Source organism: Perca flavescens, chromosome 19, assembly GCF_004354835.1.
Source record: "Perca flavescens isolate YP-PL-M2 chromosome 19, PFLA_1.0, whole genome shotgun sequence".
Classification (NCBI taxonomy): domain Eukaryota; kingdom Metazoa; phylum Chordata; class Actinopteri; order Perciformes; family Percidae; genus Perca; species Perca flavescens.
The window spans coordinates 10,523,918-10,544,814 of NC_041349.1; the positions used below are offsets into that span (position 1 = coordinate 10,523,918).

Here is a 20,897-nt window from a genome sequence, read left to right on the forward strand (position 1 = left end):
TTCAGGTTGTGGAAAAAACATAATATTATTTGAGAACCAAGCATTCGTACCCAACCAGGCACCTGCTCCAAAGGGGCACTGCACTATTGTGGTAAAAGAAAAGAAACAAATAAAATATACAAACTAATTCTACTCATGCAAAATATGTGCTGGATCAGTGCAAAATGGCATAATCGGTGCACTTTGGAATAAGAAAATTGAAAAACAAATTTCCAACAATTCTTTAATAAAATACCATACAGACTGTGGAAAAAATAATGACAGCTCAGTCTATTGGCTGAGAACAAGTTACTAAATGTTTATAATGAGCTCCTGACAGAGGCTCTTCAATTAAAATGGTTGACATCAACTGTATCCCAACGAATTGAAAATGATAAAGACATTTGTATGTCAGTTTGGTTTAAAGCATTACTTAACAAAAGCAAATTAACAGCAGCGAATGTATATTTTTTTAGTTTTTTCTCTTGCATTGTTTTCTACAAAAAATGTATTCACTGTAGGCTAAATGACAACAAAGCATTTCAACTTATACAGACATTTATAACCACAAAATTCTGATTACAAGTGTATATTAATGTTTTACAGCCATTTTGTATCATAGAAAACATTTACCGTTAAGTGTGCAGGTAAAACATTCTTTTGTTGCTAGGATTGACAACAGAAATACAAGCTTTTTAATAGCTTGCTAACAACATTTTGTTGTAGTTTGAGAAACATGCTAAAGTGTGACAACCGCTTCATTAAAATACTCTTCATTCATTTTCAAATGCGATAAAAGAAAGGGTTGCTACCATAGACATATATACAAAAGGCTACAGCAGAAAATGCTGAGTCACCCAGCTAGCTATAGCTAACTAACTGTTAAGTTAACGGTTAGTTTGGGTTAATTGAGCTCACTGTTGTTTGACTGGGCTGAAGACGAGAAAGATACTAACTTATCAGATTGCTAAATTTTCTAAATACATCTAAACATACAACAAATAGATTTTTGTTGATTTTCTTTCCATGTTGAACTTGGGGTCACTGGTGAAGATGTTAAGAAGAAGAAATGGAGGAAGAGGAGCAGGAGAAAGGAGAGAAGGGGAGGACAGAGGAAGGAGCTTCAGAGGAGGTAAGGAGCTAATCGCACCACGCCGGATCGTCAAGGTTTATTTCAACAAACGGCTCACTGGAAGAAATCGCTAAGGAAAAAGAGAAGGACACAAGTATAACTAACAGTTTCCTAAAATATTCATCCACAAATATCAAGTGATACACCGTTTTTACCTCTCTTTCCTCGGAATTAACAGAGCTGAGATTGATTAGCTAATTTACTACTTTAGCATGTTTTAGCACCAAAGCTAGATGCAGTTAAGAAACAGCTATCTTAACTTCTTAACTTAGCTTCTTCAAAAGGTGGCACCTAACAACTCCTAGCTTACGGTAGCTCAAATGTAACAAGACACAACATGTGAGTTTTGAATATGTTTTATGTTTTTTTTAAATCTGCTTTTGGTGGAGTTTAGCATTTCCCACAGTGGGCCAGGCCATGCTTGCGTCATATCGCCGTACGCACCGCGGCGGCCGCACTGAAAGCAAGAAGCATGAAACCGCTTTTAGTTTTTACAGTACCTGATTTACTGAGCAACTGAAATTTAGTAAGGTGAGTGTTAGCACAAGTGTTAGCCTTCAGGCTAGCAGCTGTGTTTTTGTATTTCTGCATCTACAAATGCTGAATTAATTTCTTCTTATTTATATCCTAATGCTGTCACATTTATTAAGTATCCTTATTTTTTTAACATTTTTTAAACAGTTCTAACGTTACACTGGGTGTTATATCAGCAATATCTTAGGCTGCTAACATTAACCTAATGCAGCGCAATATTTGCAACGTAATACATGAAAAAAAAAACATTTTGTATTGTCTTTGACATACCTTATTCTATAAAGTCTAGTTAATGTGTGTGCAACACTCAGTTATTTGAGAGCATGAATGATTAATATGTACACATTTCTGTTTTTCCATGACTGCCAGGCTCTTTTCCTTTAAAGGGGCACTCTACTAATTACACACATTAAGTTCAGTTTACTTATCATAACAAATACTACCATGCTGCTTTTTGTGTTTGTATTTTGTGTTTGTATACATATAAAGTATCTTACATGGGTTGTTGTTGTTTTCGTTCTGCTGCTCCTCCCCGATAGCATCGAAGAGCATGTTGGTGCTGCTGAATGGGCTGGATGTCTTGTCAGCTGCGTCCTGGCCCAGTGAGGGACTGGTGTTACTACTGGGGGGCGAAATCTCCAGACCGTTTGCATCTGGCTGGTTCTGTGGAGCTGGAGTTAGTTACAGTCCAAGCAGTAAGAGAGAAGAAAAGGTAAGACGAGTACGTTTTCAGGTGCACAAGAGTTATTGTAAAGATTTAGACTTGATAAACGTGAAGATGTGAATTGTTCAGTGTATGCTGGGTAATGTATATCATTCAGGTTATTTGCACAAGAAATGATTGAAATGCATGTTAAAGTGATTCATTTTCTCTGTGGCAGTCAAGAGTTTCTTCTGCTTTCCCACAACTGTGTTGTCTTTTATTTTCTACCTGCCCTTTTGTCATCTTGGCTCTTACAATACCTAGAGTAGCCTGGCATTGCTAATGCAAAATAGGAAAATACATAGTAGTCTGGAACTTGTAGTAACCCCTGTGTTTAGATTGATACAACTGACACAATTTTATGTACATGACTCATGTAGCCTGTGATGGATAAAAGTTCTGCAAGTGGCTTAATTCAAAGCTAAAGGATTATAGTAGTATTGACTTTAAAGTGTTAAATATTGGACACCAAAAGCACCAAAAACCTTTTTCTGTAGCGCTCTCTCCATTGGAGATCAGCTCCTCCAACTGTAGAGTTGTGCCGTTGGATACTGGAGGAGGTGAAGGGGCGTCGGTGGTCACTTCATCTTTAGGAGCTGGTCGATCTGAAACACAACACAAACAAACAGCCAAAGCACACACATTAGGATATGCTTGCATAGCCCCTTAAAACCGGGAATTATCCAGACATTATTTGGCGTAGCTGTATGTGAGAACGAAAATGTCTGAATCAGTTGGATCGGACATCAAACGGTCTTTACCCTGCCAGCTCCCGAGTGCAAAGTCTGTGTAATGTCCCACAAAGTGTGAGAATTCACAGCAAGCAAGTTTCGATCAGCACACACAAACCCAAAGAAAACAAACTTCTGAGCTTAAGGAAGAAGGGTGATTTACACGAAGACGGCAGCAAAATTGTGCAACTGGAGAGACAACAGTCGTGTTTCCATCAACGTATTTTTATGCGCATTTTGAAGTATTGCATTAGAAAATGTTGACGGAAACGGCAAAATTCGAAAAAAAACGTCCTCAAATTCGTAAAAACTAATTCACACTCGCTTGAGGTGGTTTTTGCCTTTTTCGAAAAATAGTTAATGCGCAAAATGGGAGATGAAAACAGCTTTGCCGAATAAGTTGTGACGTAGTGAACATGTAACTCACATGACTATAGTCCTGGTATCCATCGCATGGGGGAAGGATCGGGATACGGGTCCCATCCAGCGCGCTGTACACTTGCGACACAAGGTGCAAAGTGGAGTTGCAGTGCACTATAGCCTGTGCCTCAGACATGTCGGGTAAATTGACGAATTGGTTCAACAGCTTGAATCGTACGGCCCTGCACACCGCGTATACACAGCGGTGAACGGTTGTCTCGCTGACACCAAATGTCTCTGCCACAACCCTGTATTCTGCACAGGTGGCCAACTTGTACAATGCCACCTCTCTCCATTTAGCCAAAGAACTTAACTCTTAACTAAAATTATGGGAACACCTGCACCCCTCAACCTGCAGGAGCTTTTTAATCATGCAACAATCTGGCAGGCTAAGATCATTCTATCTGATAACTCTCATGTGTTGTTTTCGGAGTTTGAGCTATTGAACTCAGGAAAGAGGTACAGGGTTCCTCTCTGCAAATATAATAGGTATAAGCACTCATTTGTTCCTCTCGTAGTTAAGCTCATAAATGAGCAGCAATGAATGTATGACCACGAATTCTATTAATGTAAATTTGTGACTGAATGTATGTATGGATAGGAGTGAAGGAATTACTGCATTTTTTTTTCTTCTATTTTTTTATTAACTGCCTTTTTAGAAAATGGTAACTTGTAATTTTGCACAGCTACTTGAGTAGCCTACATGTTCAATGTCTAATTGTTTTAACCCTGTGTTTGATGTGTGTCTATGTTACTCTTGCAGCAATTTCTCTCTGTCCAAAACGAATTTCTCCTTAGGGAGACTAATAAAGAGACTTTGACTTTGATACCAGCATTTTAGGCAGTATTGAAGGCATCCCCCGATACTGGATACAGATTTGTCGGACATATACCATATGTTAAAAAAAAAAAACGGCTATATAATCTTGTTAGAGTCATTTAAATGAAACCGAACACACGTACCCAGGTCGTCCAGGTAGACTGGTTCAAAGTTGCCGAGGGGTTCGTTGTGATGGTTGGCGGGAACCTGACGATGGAGGTCAAACGAGTACGACTGGATAAGCAAACAATCAAATAAGCAAGTCAGCAATAACAAAAAAAGTACCGTAAGAGCATCAGCTGACCGTCTTAACTGTGACATGATACAATGTCAGTAGAGTGTAAAATGTGTTTCAAAAAGGAAACGTCGCTGATAATGTTGTTGTCTTACCCTGGCGGCTCTCCTGAGAAAGTAGAGAATGACACACAGAATAATGATGATCAGGACGATGAATATGAGGATCACATAACCTAGAGACATGGGGAGAGATGTGCAACTCAGTTTTATTAGCATTAGGTAGCACTTAGGGGCTTATTTGTGCCACTTGTATAATCAATTAACCCTTGTGTTGCCTTCCCTTCGAACATGCAACTTTTGAAATAAAAACTTTTTCCCCAACGTTTTGGTCGTCTTTTTTTAACGTTCTTGTATCGGTTCTTTTTTAGATGCTATATCATTGAATAAAACACCCAAATTCAATGAAAGTAGTGAACTGATCATTTATTTTACCTGTGAAGAGCGTTTTACGGAACCATCCACATTATTTATTTTTTGACAATTTGGTTGAAAGAAAACCCAAATTTCTGATATAGAAACTTTTTGAAAATGGGTCAAATTGACCCGAGGACAACAGGAGGGTTATTGCATTATCAAGTATAAAAAAAGAAAATATTTGATAAAAGAGAGAATCACTTGATAGAAATTAGAGATGCACCTTTCTAGGCCAATTCTGATTTGCGATTTTTCATTGAGTTAGGCCAGCCAATACCGATTTTAGCCGATTCCAATTTCATTTTTTCTAACCACTTTACAGCACACAACAAATATCTTTTCTTTAATAGAAAATTTTACATTTAGCATAGAACATAGAAAATTTTTTGAATAGATAATTGATCGCTATGAAATAGAACTATGTAAATTACTCCTGGTGTGGGACATTAACACACATCTAAAGTGCAATGTTGGAGGAACCATTTCCTTCTTTTCACATCCAATATCCAACTAAAAAAAATGTGACATATATATTTAACAAACTAAACTTCTGTGTGTATGAAAACAGGGAAAACAGGTAATGGCAATAAAATAATATATAAATAACAAATAAAAATGAAATAAATAGCCTTAATGCAGTATAAAGATATTTCTCAAAACACACACACAGGCCTGTTTGACAGCCCTGTGTGTGCAGTAACGTTACCTGAAAACAGCGTGTAGTTCCTTTTTTAGCAGGTTTGCTTTATGTGTCATTGTATATATGAACACTACCGTTGCTGTCAACAGGCTTATCTGCTAACGTTAGCTACTATTGGTTACCTCGGAACAATCCAGCAAATAGACGGTACCCTAGTAATGTTTTATTTATTTAATATTGAACACTTTGGGACTCCTTATAGAAGCACATTTTTATTCACTAAAGGGGATGTTTCCTCAGAATGAAGATGGGTAGAATATGGTGGTTTGGCCGGATAAATAATACAAAAACATAAAAGTACAACATCTTACCGGCGGACGAACCACCCATGTCTTCAATTAACTCTAAAAGAAAGAGACAGCTGGTTACTGTTCAGCACTCTGAGGCTTAGTGACTCAAATCAAACAATTACACTGTCAGTTCAAGCCCTCTAGTGGAGAACAGAAGCAAAATACATTCACAGAGTTGTTTTCTCAATTAATCTAGTATTTGTTTGGCTCTTAAATGTCCCAAAAAAAAAAATGATTTTCCATTTTCCCAAGGTGATATCTTCAAATTGCTTGTTTTTATATGACAAACAGTCCAGAACCAAAATATATTCCGTTTACTATTATATAGGTATATATAATATATAGAGTAATCGACTAACCGATTAGTTAATTGACCGAAAAATTTGATAATTGCTATAAAGCAATTTTTGCATGAAAGTCATTTTTCATGCAAATGCAACAGAGTTATTTAGGGATTCCACTTGCCAGGGTTTAATCATCCAATACCAAGAGGTTTTATTGACATTCTGTATGGTGATTGGTCAGTGGGTATCTCCTCTGTAGATATATGCCCTTGTACGTAACTTAGCGGTGCCAGTGCACGAGGAGTGTGCCCGTGAATGACTGGGTGTATACGCTGTGTCCTACGTGGCTGACCAGGATATCATTCTTTGTTTACCAGAATAAATCAGACCAGATTGAGAAGCAGGTGTGAAGTCTTCAATTATTACACAACGCAGAGATGGCATTGGTTACACAAAAATGGCAGAAAATGTTTTTTTCCGCCTTTTTTCCGCCTCTCTAATGAGATTACCTGCTCTTTTCTGTTTTATATCATATTAAACTGAATATAGTTGGGTTTTGGACTTACAAAACAAGGTGTTTAAAGGCAACACCCTTTACTTATCAAAACTTTTAAATTTTATAGACTAAACGATAAATTAAGAAAACAATTGGTATATAATTTAGAGACATCACCTCAGGTTTTGAGAAACCGGGATTGAAAACTTTTCACATTTTTCATACATTTTCTAGACCAAACATAATGGTTAGTTGCAGCCCTACTATCACATGTGACAAATAAAAGCATCACATCGTTTCATTTTAGAAGCTGCAACCAGCAAATGTTTGGTGTTTTTGCTTCAAAAACTGACTGAAATTATTAAATCAGTTATAAAAAAATTTCTCATTTCAGATCGAATCCTGATGATCAAAAAATAAGATTCAATTTTAAGCTTGATTGGTCTGGCTGCACGTGCAGGCGTTGTGTGTGTGAGACAGTTTGAGTGTGTGTGTGTGTGTGTGTGTGTGTGTGTGTGTGTGTGTGTGTGTGTTGTGTGTGTGTTTGTCTGTCTGTCTGTCTGTCTGTGTGTGTGTGTGTGTGATTGTGTGTTAGAGTGTGTGTCAGTGTGTTAAGAGTGTGTCTTAGTGTGTGTTTGTGTGTGCCTGTGTGTGTAAGTGTGTTAGTGTGTGTTTGAGTGTGTTTGTGTGTTAGTGTGTGTTAGTGTGTGTCAGTGTGTTAGAGTGTCTTAGTGTGTGTTTGTGTGTTAGTGTGTGTGTTTGTGTGTGTTAGTCTGTGTATATGTGTTAGAGTGTTTATGAGTGTGTTTGTGTGTGTGTTAGTGTGTGTGTTTGAGTGTGTGTGTGTTTGTCTGTCTGTCTGTCTGTGTGTGTGTGTGTGTGTGTGTGTGTGTGTGTGTGTGTGTGTGTGTGTGTGTGTGTGTTAGAGTGTGTGTCAGTGTGTTAAGAGTGTGTCTTAGTGTGTGTTTGAGTGTGCCTGTGTGTGTAAGTGTGTGTTGGAGTGTGTTTGAGTGTCTTAGTGTGTGTTTGTGTGTGTTAGTTAGTGTGTGTTTGTGTGTGTTAGTGTGTGTATATGTGTTAGAGTGTTTATGAGTGTGTTTGTGTGTGTTTGTGTGTGTGTTAGTGTGTGTGTTTGAGTGTGTTAGTGTGTGTACGTGTGTTAGAGTGTGTGTTTGAGTGTGTTTGAGTGTGTTAGTGTGTGTTTGTGTGTGTTTGTGTGTGTTTGAATGTGTGTTAGAGTGTGTGTGTGTTTGTGTGTGTACATGTGTTAGAGTGTGTGTTTGAGTGTGTTAGTGTGTGTTTGTGTGTGTTTGAGTGTGTGTTAGAGTGTGTGTTAGTGTGTGTGTTTGTGTGTGTACGTGTGTTAGAGTGTGTGTTTGAGTGTGTTTGCATGGCAGTTAAAGAATATGAGCTTGTGAAGGTTGTGGTTTAACACACAGGAAGACAGATTTTGACTCGCTAACATGTCGTCTGTAAGCTACCTGGTTTGGTACCGCCTGTCGTTGTGACATCACCCTTTCCGCTCTCAGGCGCGCTGACCGAGGTGGTTGTCTCTGCCGCTTTGCTGTCCTCAGCTTCCTTTCTTGTTTCGCTCAAGTCATCTGTACTCTGAGGATCTAGCGTTTCAGTCTGTAACAGCAGTCGGTGGGAGACAGTTTGTATTAAAGCTTCACATGGGGCTGCTAGATTATGGAATAAAATCTTAGTCACAGTTATTTTGGTCAATTTTGAAATCAAGATTATTTAACAACATTGACTCTTATTGACTTTTGGAAAGATTTTGCATTTATTGAATTTAAAAAACAGCGAAAAAAAGTTAAACAAATTAACAGTGAAAACACCTTGAAAAAAAATAAAAATAAAAAATGTTACACTAAATTTACATACATTTATTTGTTATCGTTAGGAGACAAAATTGCGATCAAAATTGGATTAATTGCACAGCCGTAGCTTCACATAACTAACTACAGTATCAGAAGTGAAGGAATGTAACTAAGTATATGTACTCCCAAGTACTTACATACAAATTAGAGGTACTATTGTTTTTTATTTGAATATGCTACTTTCTACTTGTACTGCTCTACATCTCAGAGGTAAATCTTGTACTTTTTACTCCACTACATTTGTCTTGACAGCTTTAGTTCCTTTTCAGATGATAGTTTTTCCCTCCCCTTCCTGTCCAGTGAAAAGCTTGTATCTCCAGATGTGTTGATGTTGAATGTGTGTGATAAACTGAAGGATGAAGTCTTCCTTTATGTGTTGAGTAAACTCTCCTCCTTCTTAAAGGAACACGCCGACTTATTGGGACTATAGCTTATTCACTACTTCTGCTACTTGGGCGGAGTGATTTGCTCTCAGTACCTGAGAAGCCCCGTGGTGAGGAGCAGAGAGTAAAAAACGGTGCTTTTAAGGTGTTGCACTAATCACTCCGCCCCAAGTAGCAGTGCTTCACCTTCTGAGAATAAAAAAAGTTCTTGAGAATATAGTTCTTAGTATATATATGGTTAGAAGATGGCTGTGTCTCATGTGACTTTGTTAGTTGTACACGCTGTGACTATACAAATCACAACATGTAAATAGGAAAATGTTGGCGTTATTTTGTCACTTATTGGGAGCAGTAGGCTAGATGGAGCCAGTTACCTCCAGGATCTGTGCTAAGCTAGGCTAGTTGGTGCCAGTTACCTCCAGGATCTGAGCTAAGCTAGGCTAGTGGTGGGTGCGTCACAACATGCACTGAGATGAGAAGGGAATGTATGGACTTATCTAACTCTGGGGGATACGGTGAATAAGACAAAGTCCCAATAAGTCGGCGTGTTCCTTTAACCTAAGTAAAGTCTTTAAAAAGCCTCTTGAATCAGCTGGGAAAAAAATTCATCATCACAAAGTTAGAATCGGGGCTGTTTTTCTAACACCATGAAAAGTTTTAAAACTTTTTAGAGATACGTGGTTCTCACGGAACAGCGACGCTACAAACATATGATGATCTTATGAAATTTGATGCATTGCTGTAGTCTGGATCAATGCAAGTACATTTCCAGGATATTTGCCCGACATCCGGCGAGTGAGCCAGATGTTTAGTTACATTTTCCATCTTCTAGAAAAGTTTCCTTTCGGTATCACTCGATAATAAACTGTCCAAACTTTTTTTTTTTGTCAGAGAAAGGAAAGAGAAACGCATATTTCACAAAACAATGTCAAACCATTTCTTTAACGTGAAACAAAGGCTACTTTTAATGTGAGAAAATAACTTCAGGTTATTTTTTGTTCATAATCATTCTTTTCCAAGCTGGATGTTGTTTTGTTTCACTTTGAGAATTCGGAACGTAAATCAGAGAGTTTAAACTGCAGGATAACTGTCTCAGGGTGGCTTACCGTGAAGATTGTTGAAGGCAGATCTGTTGCATTCGCTGATGTGTTACTCTGAGGAGAAGAGGTGGGCGTCGTGGCGCCATCAGTCTTATTTACAGTCTCATCTGATGGCAACCGCGGGGTAGGAGTAGGGGCGGTAAGAGGCTCTGTGTCAGACGTGAAAGAGACACACAGAATCAGTCAGAAGGCCTCAGACCATCTCCCTCCCCTCCCCTCCCCTCCCCCATAAACACCGATACAGAACAGAAGCAGGATGTGGGCACTGCCACCATGACCGATGATACTGAAGAATAGATGCAGAAGGTGACTTCAAGGCCTGCAGCACCGACAGATAGTACGTGTAAAAGCACATTAGGGCTACATCTACATACTACAATTTTAAAAAACAAATATCTTTTGACTCAGATCCACAATTTTCTGGCATTTCTGGGCCCCTGAAAACTTTAAACTTTTTAACTGAGTGATTACGTTGAGTCTTAAAGTGCTCATATTATGCTTTTTGGCTTTCTCCCTTTCCTTTATTGTGTTATATATCTTTTTGTGCATGTTATAGGTTTACAAAGTGAAAAAGCCCAAAGTCCCCCCCAAAGGGACTTACCATCTCCAACAGAAAACACTGTTCACCAACTGCTCCAAACAGCTCTATTGTAGTCCAGCCTTTACTTCAGAGACAAACGAGGTCACTTTGTAACACACGTTAAAATACTCGCCTAGCTGCTAGCCTTGCACGCCCTTATACTCTGCTTCTGACTGGCTAGTAGTCCTTACCTAGGTACTGTCAGGGCAAGCCCTCATACTCTGCTTCTGACTGGCTAGTAGTCCTTACCTAGGTACTGTCAGGGCACGCCCTCATACTCTGTTTCTGACTGGCTAGTAGTCCTTACTTAGGTACTGTCAGGGCAAGCCCTCATACTCTGTTTCTGACTGGCTAGTAGTCCTTACCTAGGTACTGTCAGGGCAAGCCCTTATACTCTGCTTCTGACGGGCTAGTAGCCCTTACCTAGCTCCAGCAGCGAACCCCAAACTTCTCTTTCCCGAGCCACATTAGCCAGCTCTGACAGGGGGATCCCGAGGCGTTCCCAGGATGCGATATTGTTTTTCCTACTATGGCCACGCCAAGACCCGCCCTTCAATAGCATTCACACATTACTATTGGCCGGGTGTCAATGCTTACGCAAGGTAACGTAACACGATTTGTTCAGGTCCTATGCCCTGACCAATCGGCTTTCCTAACCTTAAACACCCAAGGTCAAATGCCTAACCCCAACCAATCAAGCTGCTATTGAAGGGCGGGTCTTGGCGTGGCCATAGTAGGGGGACAGGCTCCCAGGACAGGGTGGAGATATAGTCCCTCAAACTAGTCCTGGGTCTTCCCCAAGGCCTCCTACCAGCCGGACGTACCTTCCGGAGAAAACCCGTTTTGACTAAAACCAAATGAATCAATTAGTCGACTAACCAACTCCCACAGGGGCAGCCTTACAAAATACCGTACATTACGATACGATACGGGACTGGACTGTAAAGTTCAGGATAGGACAAGAGAGTACCGGACAGTACAAAACAATACAACATTGGTGGGGGTGGACTGGACAGTTTCAGCGGTGGAATGTAACTAAGTACATTTACTCAAGTACTGTACTTAAGTACAAATGTTGAGGTACTTGTACTTTACTTGAGTCTTTTCTTTTCATGTCACTTTCTACTTCTACTCCTCTGCATTTCAGAGAAAATATTGTTCTTTTTACTCCACTACATTCATCAGTTACAGCTTTCGTTACTAGTTACTTTACACATTCAGATTTCTGCACACAAACCACATGTAGTTTATGAAATCTGATGTTTTATTATAAATTAAACTAGCCAACAATATAACGGCCTACAAGTCCAGCTGAAAGGATTAGACCATTAAACTTTACACTTTCTAAAATGGGAGGGTTGTTCTTTACTTTTTAATACTTAAAGTACATTTTCCTGATGATACTAACAGACTTTTACTGAAGTAACATTTTCGATGCAGGAGTTTTTACTTGTAACAGAGTATGTTTAAAGTTTGGTGTTAGTACTTTACTGAAGTAAAGGATCTGAGTACTTCTTCCACTACTGGACAGTTTACTACAGCAGAGGACAGGACAGGACGCTGAAGAGGACAAGACGGGACAAGATGATAAATGACGGGACAGTTAACTGTTAGTCAAGTCTGTTGTTTCTGTAACTTCCTTCCTTACCTGGAGTAACTGCAGTCCCATTTTGTCCTTTGGATATTGAAGAAATTGCTAAAACTGAGACAGAAAGATAGAATCATGAAACAACAATGGGACATTGGACATGATGTTGTACTTTGTACCGGACACAACTGAGTGTATATTAAAGGCATGCTATGCAACTTTTCCAGCTTTCGTCCCCCTACAGGTTGTCTCATTGGAACTGCAGCTCGCAAGTTGTAGTTCCAATGAGACAACCTGAAGGGGGACCAAAGCTGTTAAAGTTGCATAGTGTGCCTTTAAATACTTAGATTCTGGCTAATGCTAAAGCTAAAGTAAAACGGAACTTAAATGACCACAACACTGCAGTTAAAGGTCTATTTGTTTGTTGCTAAGGTTGTACTTTTGCTTCACAGATCCGCTGCTGCAACAAGTTTTCAAACGTGTGAAAACGCTGGTGTGAAAATGTGAGCAGATAAGGAAGAGAGAAGACAAATCCTATATTTGCACATTTGTTCCACCGACTGTTTCCTCCGACCTTTGACTTCTGTTCTGTCGGTTGCTAAGTGATCTGGAAACTGGAACCTAATCATCCGTTGACATCATCTGATTCATTTTATATTTCAATATGTAATGGAGGAAAGTTTTACGCCCCATATTTACAAGAAAAATGCTTCTTATTTACCCACGGTCTCATGTTATCTGTGGCTTAACATATCAGACTCGTTGAGAAGTTAATGGATGAAATGATTGCTTGATGCCTCTATAAGGAATATATATGTTTTTAGTGTCATATCGAATAGAGAATATCAATAAATTTGGCAACACCTGCATTATACTGTACATTTCAGTTAGGTATAAAAGTCAGGAGAAATGAGCCTTGGCGTGTAAAAAAGAAAATAAATAACGTGGACATTTCTATTTTCTTTCTAATTTCCTGATAATATACTTTTAGGGCCATAAAGCGCCTGGCGCAGGTGCGTTTAGGGCGTGTCCAAATCCCCTTTTTTAAAAATGGTCTGTGCGCCGGGCGCATGGTCCAAAAGGGTTGTTCTTAGTGTCTTCATTAATCAGAGGTGTGTTTTGGGCGTAACATGCAATCAACCAATCAGAGATCATCTCCCATTCCCTTTAAAAGCCAGGCGCGTTTGGACCTTGGCGCATTGCTGTTATGATGGAGGATTTGCACCGTAATATTTTTATTTGTAATCTTCTGCATGTGTGTGTGTGTGTGTGTGTGCTGCTGTGCGTCCCTGTGTGTGTAACAAGCATAGTTTGCGCGCGCTGTGCACAAGCCTAGGAGCATTCGACTAATTTGCTGTTAAAATAACGATGAAATGCTGCGTTACTGACTTCAGACCGGGTTTTTGTTGGTCAATGGTGCGATCACTTTTCGCTGCCTCAAGATAGCAACACGCCCAGGATGCACCTGAACACACCTCCTTGTAAGACCAGCACACCCAGAATGCACCTGAACACACCTCCCTGTAAGACCAGCACGCCCATGGGCGCAAAGATGGACGGGGAAACTGACAACTGCATCGGTCTTAAACTGGCAAAGACACTTGCGTTGGGCTTTGCGCTGCGCGGCGCAGCACGGCACGGAGCAAAGCCCAACGAGATAGGGCCGGGTGCGAGATGCGAGATGCGCCGGGTGCGAGATAGGGCCCTTTGTCACTAAGTTGTCACTTATATCACCACACTTGTGTGCTGAATGTTACTTCCTGCATACGTCAGTCCCCCCTCCGAGTCCTTGAATTAACTTTGAAGACTTTTCAAAGAGATCCAAGTGTAGATTTAACTCTAAATCAAAGCCTTGGAAGTGTTTATTAAGTGAAATGAAAGGCAGTGATAGGCTGCTGAAACGGAGATTTCATCATCGCGATCAGGAGTGAAGCCACGAGGCTTTCTGCAGCGTCCGATTCAACGGCTGCGAAAACAATCTGAACTCACTTCTTGAAAATTTTGAACTGTGAGCGAGTGCAGACTCTTACAAATTCACCAACAAACTTAGCGGTCCTTTTGGGCTTTTTTTTTTACTAATATAATCTAAGTTTTATGTAAGTTTCCACCCTGGAGAGCAACATGAGTAAACAAAAAAGTTTGAAATCTGAGGCGGAACTCACCGAGGAAGCAGAGTCGACTGCACAACTTCATTGTGACGAATTTGCTTTTCTTTCTCTCTCTCCCTCTCTTTCTCTCTCTCTGTCTCTTGAAACGTTTCTTAAAGATGATGGAAGGTCATCGACTCATTCGCTGTTTGAGTGTCCTTTTATTTTAATTTATTTTGTTCCTTTTTCCACGAACCCTCTTCCTCTTCTTTAACTCTCACTTCTTGATGAGCTTTTTGCTTTGCTCTCTCTCTCTCTCTTTCTTCCTCTCTCTCGCTCAACCCTTTTGCTTCCCCCATCTCTCTCTCTCTCTCTCTTATTTCATCTCTCATCGCACCTGCTACTCACTCTTTGCCACTCTTTCTTCTTTGCTTCATTCTCTCTCTATCTCTCTCTCTGTCTCTCTTTTTGGTCTGTTTTAACACTACATGGCCAAAAGTTTGCGGACAGAGAACAGTAGTTTAGTGAAAGCCCATTAAGACGATACTACATCATAAAATAATACATTGTTCGTTCAACTTTCCTCCTTAGATGATACAACAGTGAGAGAGAATAGAATAATTACAATAATAGTTAGTACCAACCAACCGACATCAGTGTTGGACCTCCCACAGATGCTCTTATTTCTGAATGGGATCACATCCTTTCAGCCTGAGCTCCAAACATCTCAAACAGTGGAGGGTGCTGAAGCAGCAGATTAATTGCACGTGGTTTTGGAAAGAGTTTGGCAGCACATATATGGTCGTTATATTTGGTGTCCACATACTTTTGGCCATGTATCATATTTTCCTCTTGCTATATATATATATATATATATATATATATATTTTTTATATTTTTTTGGCCTCTGGTACTTTCCGTCTTCTACAATCTCTGTTTTTCTCTCTACCCTAATCTTTCCTCTCCCCCTCCCTCCATTTCTCAACGTCTCGCCCAACCCTCTCTCTCTCTCTCTCTCTCTCTCTCTCTCTCTCTCTTTCTCTCTGTCTCTCTCTTTCTCTCTCTCTCTCTCTCTCTGTCTCTCTCTGCCTCCCTCTCACTCTCTTTCTCTCCCTCTCTCTCTGTGTCCCTCTCTGTGTGTCTCTCTCTATCTCTCTCTCTCTGTCTCTCTCTCTCTCTCTCTGTCTCCCTCCCTCTCTGTCTCCCTCTCTGTCTCTCTCTCTGTCTCCCTCTCTGTCTCTCTCTCTGTCTCTCTCGCTGTCTCTCTACCTCCCTTTCTCTCTCTCTCTCTCTCTCTCTCTCTCTCTCTCTCTCTCTCTCTCTCTCTCTCTCTCCCTCCCCCCCCCTCCCCCCCCTCTCTGCCCCCCCCCCCCCCCCCCCCTTCTGTCTCTCTACCCCCTCAATCTCTCAGTATCAGTCAGGAACTGAGTCACTGACCGCAGCGTCAGCCCCAGATACAGACAGGATGCGAGCTCAGTTTTCGATGCTTCACCATGGTAACGCAGCAGTAGAACCTGCCGAGCACTTTGTCATGTTTGAAGCGTCAACATGCAGCTCAGAGTCAGACGATCTCTAACGGCAACATGAAACCAACAGAACTAAATCAACATCAGAGAAACATATCAGAGATTCTATCATATCCAGTGATCAAACACGTTTGCTCATGAATTCCTAAAAACTTATGAGCAAAAAATGTTAATTGTAGTTAGAGACACACAACACAATAATTCTGTATTTACTGTGTATGAGGATTTATTATGCCTAGTTTAGTTCATGTGTACAAAGAAGATGAAAAAATCCATATCATAGGGAGAAAAAGCAAATGTAAGTGCAAAAGAGACAGGCAGCCTTAAGTAATTTTTCAAACTCCTCCCACAAAACAAAACAAAAATGAGAATGATATAATTACTCAACAAAAACAAAACAAGCAATATATGTAGACATATAACACACACACATACACAAAATATACTGTTTATCCAAAACTACAGCAAACAAACCTAGAGTAAGTCAATAAATACAACCAATTTGCATAACGTTGAATCCAGGCCACTACAGAAACCCATTTCAGTGATCTATGTACGTAAAATAAGTGAAAGTTTCCAAACGAGCCGCCATGATGGTCTGGTTTGAAATCCGGGGGAGCAGACAGCCCCCACGTGAAGCCTTCGTCCAATCAGATGCTGTCGGAGGGCAGAGCCTGTTTTCTTCTCTTATCAGTGGCCATTGAAGAGAAACTGATAACTGACAGTGGTGTGTAATGCTGGGAAGCGGGGCAATCCCTGCCGTCAAACAACGCCACAGGAGACACGTAGGCTACCATAAGATAAAATGAGAAACTGGGACTTTAAGGTTGGCAGGAAATTAATGGTTTTAATTCAATTGAATTTTATTTATAGTAACAAATCATAACAAGAGTTATCTCAAGACACTTTACAGATAGAGTAGGTCTAGACCACACTATAATTTACAAAGACCCAACAATTCCAGTAATTCCCCCAAGAGCAAGCATTTAGTGCGACTATAGTGGAAAAACTCCCTCTCAGGAAGAAACCTCGGACAGACCCAGTCTCTTGGTAGGCGGTGTCTGACGGTGCCAGTTGGGGGGGTGATGAACAGTGGCAATAATAGTCACAATAAAGATAATGGATCAGTGACTAGAAATAGTAGTTGTAGTAGTTCATGGCATAGCAGGGCACTGCAGGGCATTACAGGGTGTAGCAGGGCGTAGCAGGGCACTGCAGGGTATAGCAGGACGTAAAAGGGCGTAGCATTGGGTGACCCATTTAATGAGTCTTGCTGTACGACAATAGAGGCAATTTAAATCCTTATTTTGCCCAGTTGAATGTGAGTGAATATCTAAACTTCTAACTATGCTAACATAACAACAGCAAGAGAACATAGACCAGACAGAGTGGGTTGAAGATAGCTGTAAATGAGCTGGAGGACGTTTCAGCTCCCACCAATGAAATGTCTGTGGTTGATAGAGAGAGAGAGAGAGAGAGAGAGAGAGAGAGAGAGAGACACGACAGGTGAGCCACAAAAATGCAACATGAGTGTAAAATTTACAGAACATTTTATGAATAAATAAAAGGCCTGATCACACCAGAGAGTGGCACAGCGAGGTTTACTTGTGTGCCTTTGTAAAATATTTGGCTTGGTGACATAGGGAAAACATGCAGAGCTAGTTGGTGAGAAACTGTATAGATGGCGAGCTAACACGCTAGCGAGCTGGAGAAATGCTAGCGCTATTAAGTTACAACTGTGTATTTTCTCTGGCATTTTGTTCTCAGAATTGTACATCATTTTTATTAAATAAGGAGTTATTGAAGGGAGATAAGAGCACTTGAAGCTCGCTAGCTGCTAACTGTCATTTAGCAAGGGACGATAAGTTTGAATTTAATTCAAAAGACGTGTTCATAGCTGTTAAAAGAAATGGTTTAACTTTGCTTTTAATGTCCAATATTATGAACATGTTAAGTTAAAGATTTGAAAGAAGTTTCTTTTCTTTATGAAGTTAAAGCTGTGGTATAGGCACTTTATTTTTGCCGTTGTTGTGCACATTTTCCATATTAATCTTTCAGCATATTGTAATTCAAGAGGTCTGACAGAAAACTAGACTTCGGCACCACCTCTTGGCTCTGTTTTTAAGCTTTAGATAATCTAACTGTGACGAGAGACTTTGGTCAATCACACTAGAGCTGAAGATCTTTGCCCGAACCCGACGGGACCCGATGTTCAGTAAAGGTTCAGTCTTAATTTCTATCATTGTACACGGACTCGGGCCGGGTTGCGCTCCAGGTTGCGCGGTAAATGAGCAGTCAGGTGATGTGTTTCGATTAGCGCGAAAATGGATGCTGAGGAGGTGAAACGGAGGCTGCCCTCTGGCGATTACGTTTTGGTTGCACCGGCAAAGAAAGCAAAGTCTGAGGTGTGGAAAACTTTTGACCATGTGCATAATGACATAATGAGCCAGTGGGTTACGTGAAATACAAAAGATGCGACATTCTGTTAAAGTACGACCGAAAGAAAAGACCGGTGTGCGTGCGCATATTTGAATAATGTCGGGCTGTAAACGGGTTCGGGCTTTTAAAAAGCTGTCAATGAAAATGTACTTGTCGGGCTCGGGCCTTGTCGGCCCTAACTTTTAAGGCCCGATTACAGTTCTAAATCACACGTCATGCTTGCTATAAGAAAAGATACTTGAACAGGCAACCAATAGGTTTGTGCTTTATTGTTTGTTGTCAACGTTACCAGAGTAAAGTAAAAGTAAAGTATGAGGACTAACCGATATGTTCGGCTAACGTAACACAATGTCTGGTTTGGCTGTTTGGCGCTTGGAGTTGCTGGATGGTAAACTTTCCCCAAATCTTTTAAAGAGTCAGACAGATTGGCTGACATGTAGCATTACGTTAGTCATGACTAGAACAAGTGGACGTGGACCAGAGGAGAACAGGGTTACCTTCACTGCCGGAGTAGAAATAATCTTCATCTGTTTCATTATTTTCATCATCGTCCACCATTGTTAAACTTACTGCAGCACCTACAGGTAAATAAGGACAGGAAGAGAAATATAAGTTTGTTTGTTGCACCAACAAACATATGAAGCCTTTTCACAGGGCGAATAAGTTATTATGTACAAGTTGTGAGCAGTTCAATGGTATTTTTTTATTAAATGAGGAGTTATTGAAGGGAGAGATAAGAGCACTTGAGGCTCGCTAGCTGCTAACTGTCATTTAGCAAGGGACGATAAGTTTGAATTTAATTCAAAAGACGCCTTCATAGCTATTAAAAGAAATGCTTTAACTTTGTTTTTAATGTCCAATATTATGAACATATATTTTGGTATTCAAATTAAGTTAAAGATTTTGCGTTTCCTTTCTTCATGAAGTTAAAGCTGTGGTATAGGCACTTTATTTTTGATGTCGTTGTGCACATATTCCATATTAATCTTTCAGCATATTGTAATTCAAGAGGCCTGAGAGAAAACTAGACTTCTGCGCCGCATCTTGGCTCTCTTTTCTAGCTTTAGATAATCTAACTGTGACGAGAGACTTAGCTCAATCACACGTCACACTTTCTATATGGAAACATACTTGAACAGGCAACAAAGAGGTTTGTGCTTTATTGTTTGTTGTCAATGTTACCAGAGTAAAGATTTAAAGTACGAGGACTAACCGATATGTTTGGCAAACGTAACACAATATCTGGTTTGGATGTTTGGCGCTTGGAGTTGCTGGATGGTAGACTGGGTCTACCATCCAGCAACTTGATTTCTTGATTTCTCCCTGCAGCTCAGGCTGGAAATCTGTACGTTTATCTATCCTGCTTCCGTTACAAATCTGCGGGGACCAATCACAAACTGGCTTATCCACCTGGAGCGCTATTGGCCGGTTTAACACGATGAAGATAGCGCAGCGACCAAGCATCCAACTAGATGGATGGTAAACCTTCCCCAAATCTTTTAAAGAGTCAGACAGATTGGTTGACATGTAGCATTATGTTAGTTATGACTGTGCTTAAATAACTAGAACAAGTGGACGTAGACCAGAGGAGAACAGGGTTACTTGAGGAGGAAGGAGAGGGCAGGTCTTCATCATCTACCCATGGCCGCTGCAACCCAAGGTTTTCAGGTATGAAAATGGAAACGTTTAATTCACCACTGCCGAAGAAGGAATAAACATCATCTGTATCATCTGTTTCAGTATTTTCATCATCGTCTGCCGATGTTAAAATGACTGCAGCACCTACAGGTAAATAAGGACAGGAAGAAATATATTATAGTATATATATATATATATATATATATATAAGTTTGTTGTTGCACCAACAAACAGTGGTTTGTAACGTTTTTGCCTTTGAACCCTTTTCACAGGGCGAAGAAGTTATTGGGTCCTATTTTAACGATCTGAAACGCAAGTATCAAACACGAAACGCAAGTAGCTTTGTGGGCGGATCTCGGGCGCTATTGCTATTATACCGGCGGGATAAATGACTCTTAAGCCCGACACAAATCTTAAATGGGTTGGTCTGAAGTTACTAGGTGTGATTTGGGCGTAACGTGCAATAAACCAATTAGAGCGTCATCTCACATTCCCTTTAAGAGCAGGCGCGCTTGTTCCATGGCGGATTATTATTATGACGGCGGATTTGCCTGGCGCACGCCAGCGGGAGCTGTCCGGGATGCGGCAAAGTAATAAATGCCCGTCTTGGCCGGGTGGCGATGTTGCTGCGGCCTCTCGGGCGCATATCCTCAAGTCTGGAGAGGATTGCTGCAGCCGTTTAGCTGTCAGCGTTTTAACTGTGTTAAATCCAACTGCTAGCTAACGGTAGGCTAACGTTACCTGCTGCAAAGTGTAGTGTTAACTAGCGCCCCGTGCAGCGATGTTTCGGTAGACTCTAACGTCCGTTTAGGAGCATCAGAGAGAAGCGCAGGCTATTCGGTCCGGTAGATACCGGTCGTTAGGGCACCTGTC

The 20,897-nt window shown here is 40.5% G+C and overlaps 1 protein-coding gene and 1 long non-coding RNA gene across 3 annotated transcripts; both read right to left on the reverse strand.

Moving 5' to 3' along the window:
- Window positions 1-205: 205 nt before the first annotated feature.
- On the reverse strand, window positions 206-14,721 carry LOC114546019 (uncharacterized). Of its 2 annotated transcripts, none has more exons than XM_028564662.1 (10): window positions 14,497-14,721; window positions 12,395-12,448; window positions 10,173-10,315; window positions 8,282-8,429; window positions 6,042-6,074; window positions 4,710-4,789; window positions 4,463-4,553; window positions 2,847-2,953; window positions 2,143-2,317; window positions 206-1,181 (listed from the first exon to the last, which is right to left on the reverse strand). In XM_028564662.1, exons 1-10 carry the CDS (start codon window positions 14,525-14,527, stop codon window positions 1,120-1,122), a joined length of 924 nt encoding a protein of 307 aa, XP_028420463.1. In that variant the 5' UTR covers window positions 14,528-14,721; the 3' UTR covers window positions 206-1,119. The 2 variants fall into 2 exon arrangements, with proteins under 2 accessions (XP_028420463.1, XP_028420462.1); XM_028564661.1 differs by having other exon boundaries at window positions 2,143-2,316; window positions 2,834-2,953.
- A 2,388-nt stretch (window positions 14,722-17,109) lies between these two features.
- Window positions 17,110-20,157, reverse strand: LOC114546031 (uncharacterized). Its single transcript, XR_003690975.1, has 3 exons — window positions 19,989-20,157; window positions 18,884-18,964; window positions 17,110-17,395 (listed from the first exon to the last, which is right to left on the reverse strand). It is a non-coding gene; the product is annotated as an uncharacterized LOC114546031 (long non-coding RNA).
- Between the last annotated feature and the right edge of the window lie 740 nt (window positions 20,158-20,897).

Bases quoted from the DNA above. Each gene is read 5' to 3' on its own strand.
- LOC114546019 (XM_028564661.1), bottom strand. From the start codon at position 14,527: ATGAAGTTGTGCAGTCGACTCTGCTTCCTCG. The intron at 6,075-8,281 runs GTAGCTTACAGA...TCTTTCTTTTAG, and splicing joins GACAGGCGGTACCAAACCAG to AGTTAATTGAAGACATGGGT. The intron at 4,554-4,709 runs GTAAGACAACAA...TTGCTTATCCAG, and splicing joins TTCTCAGGAGAGCCGCCAGG to TCGTACTCGTTTGACCTCCA.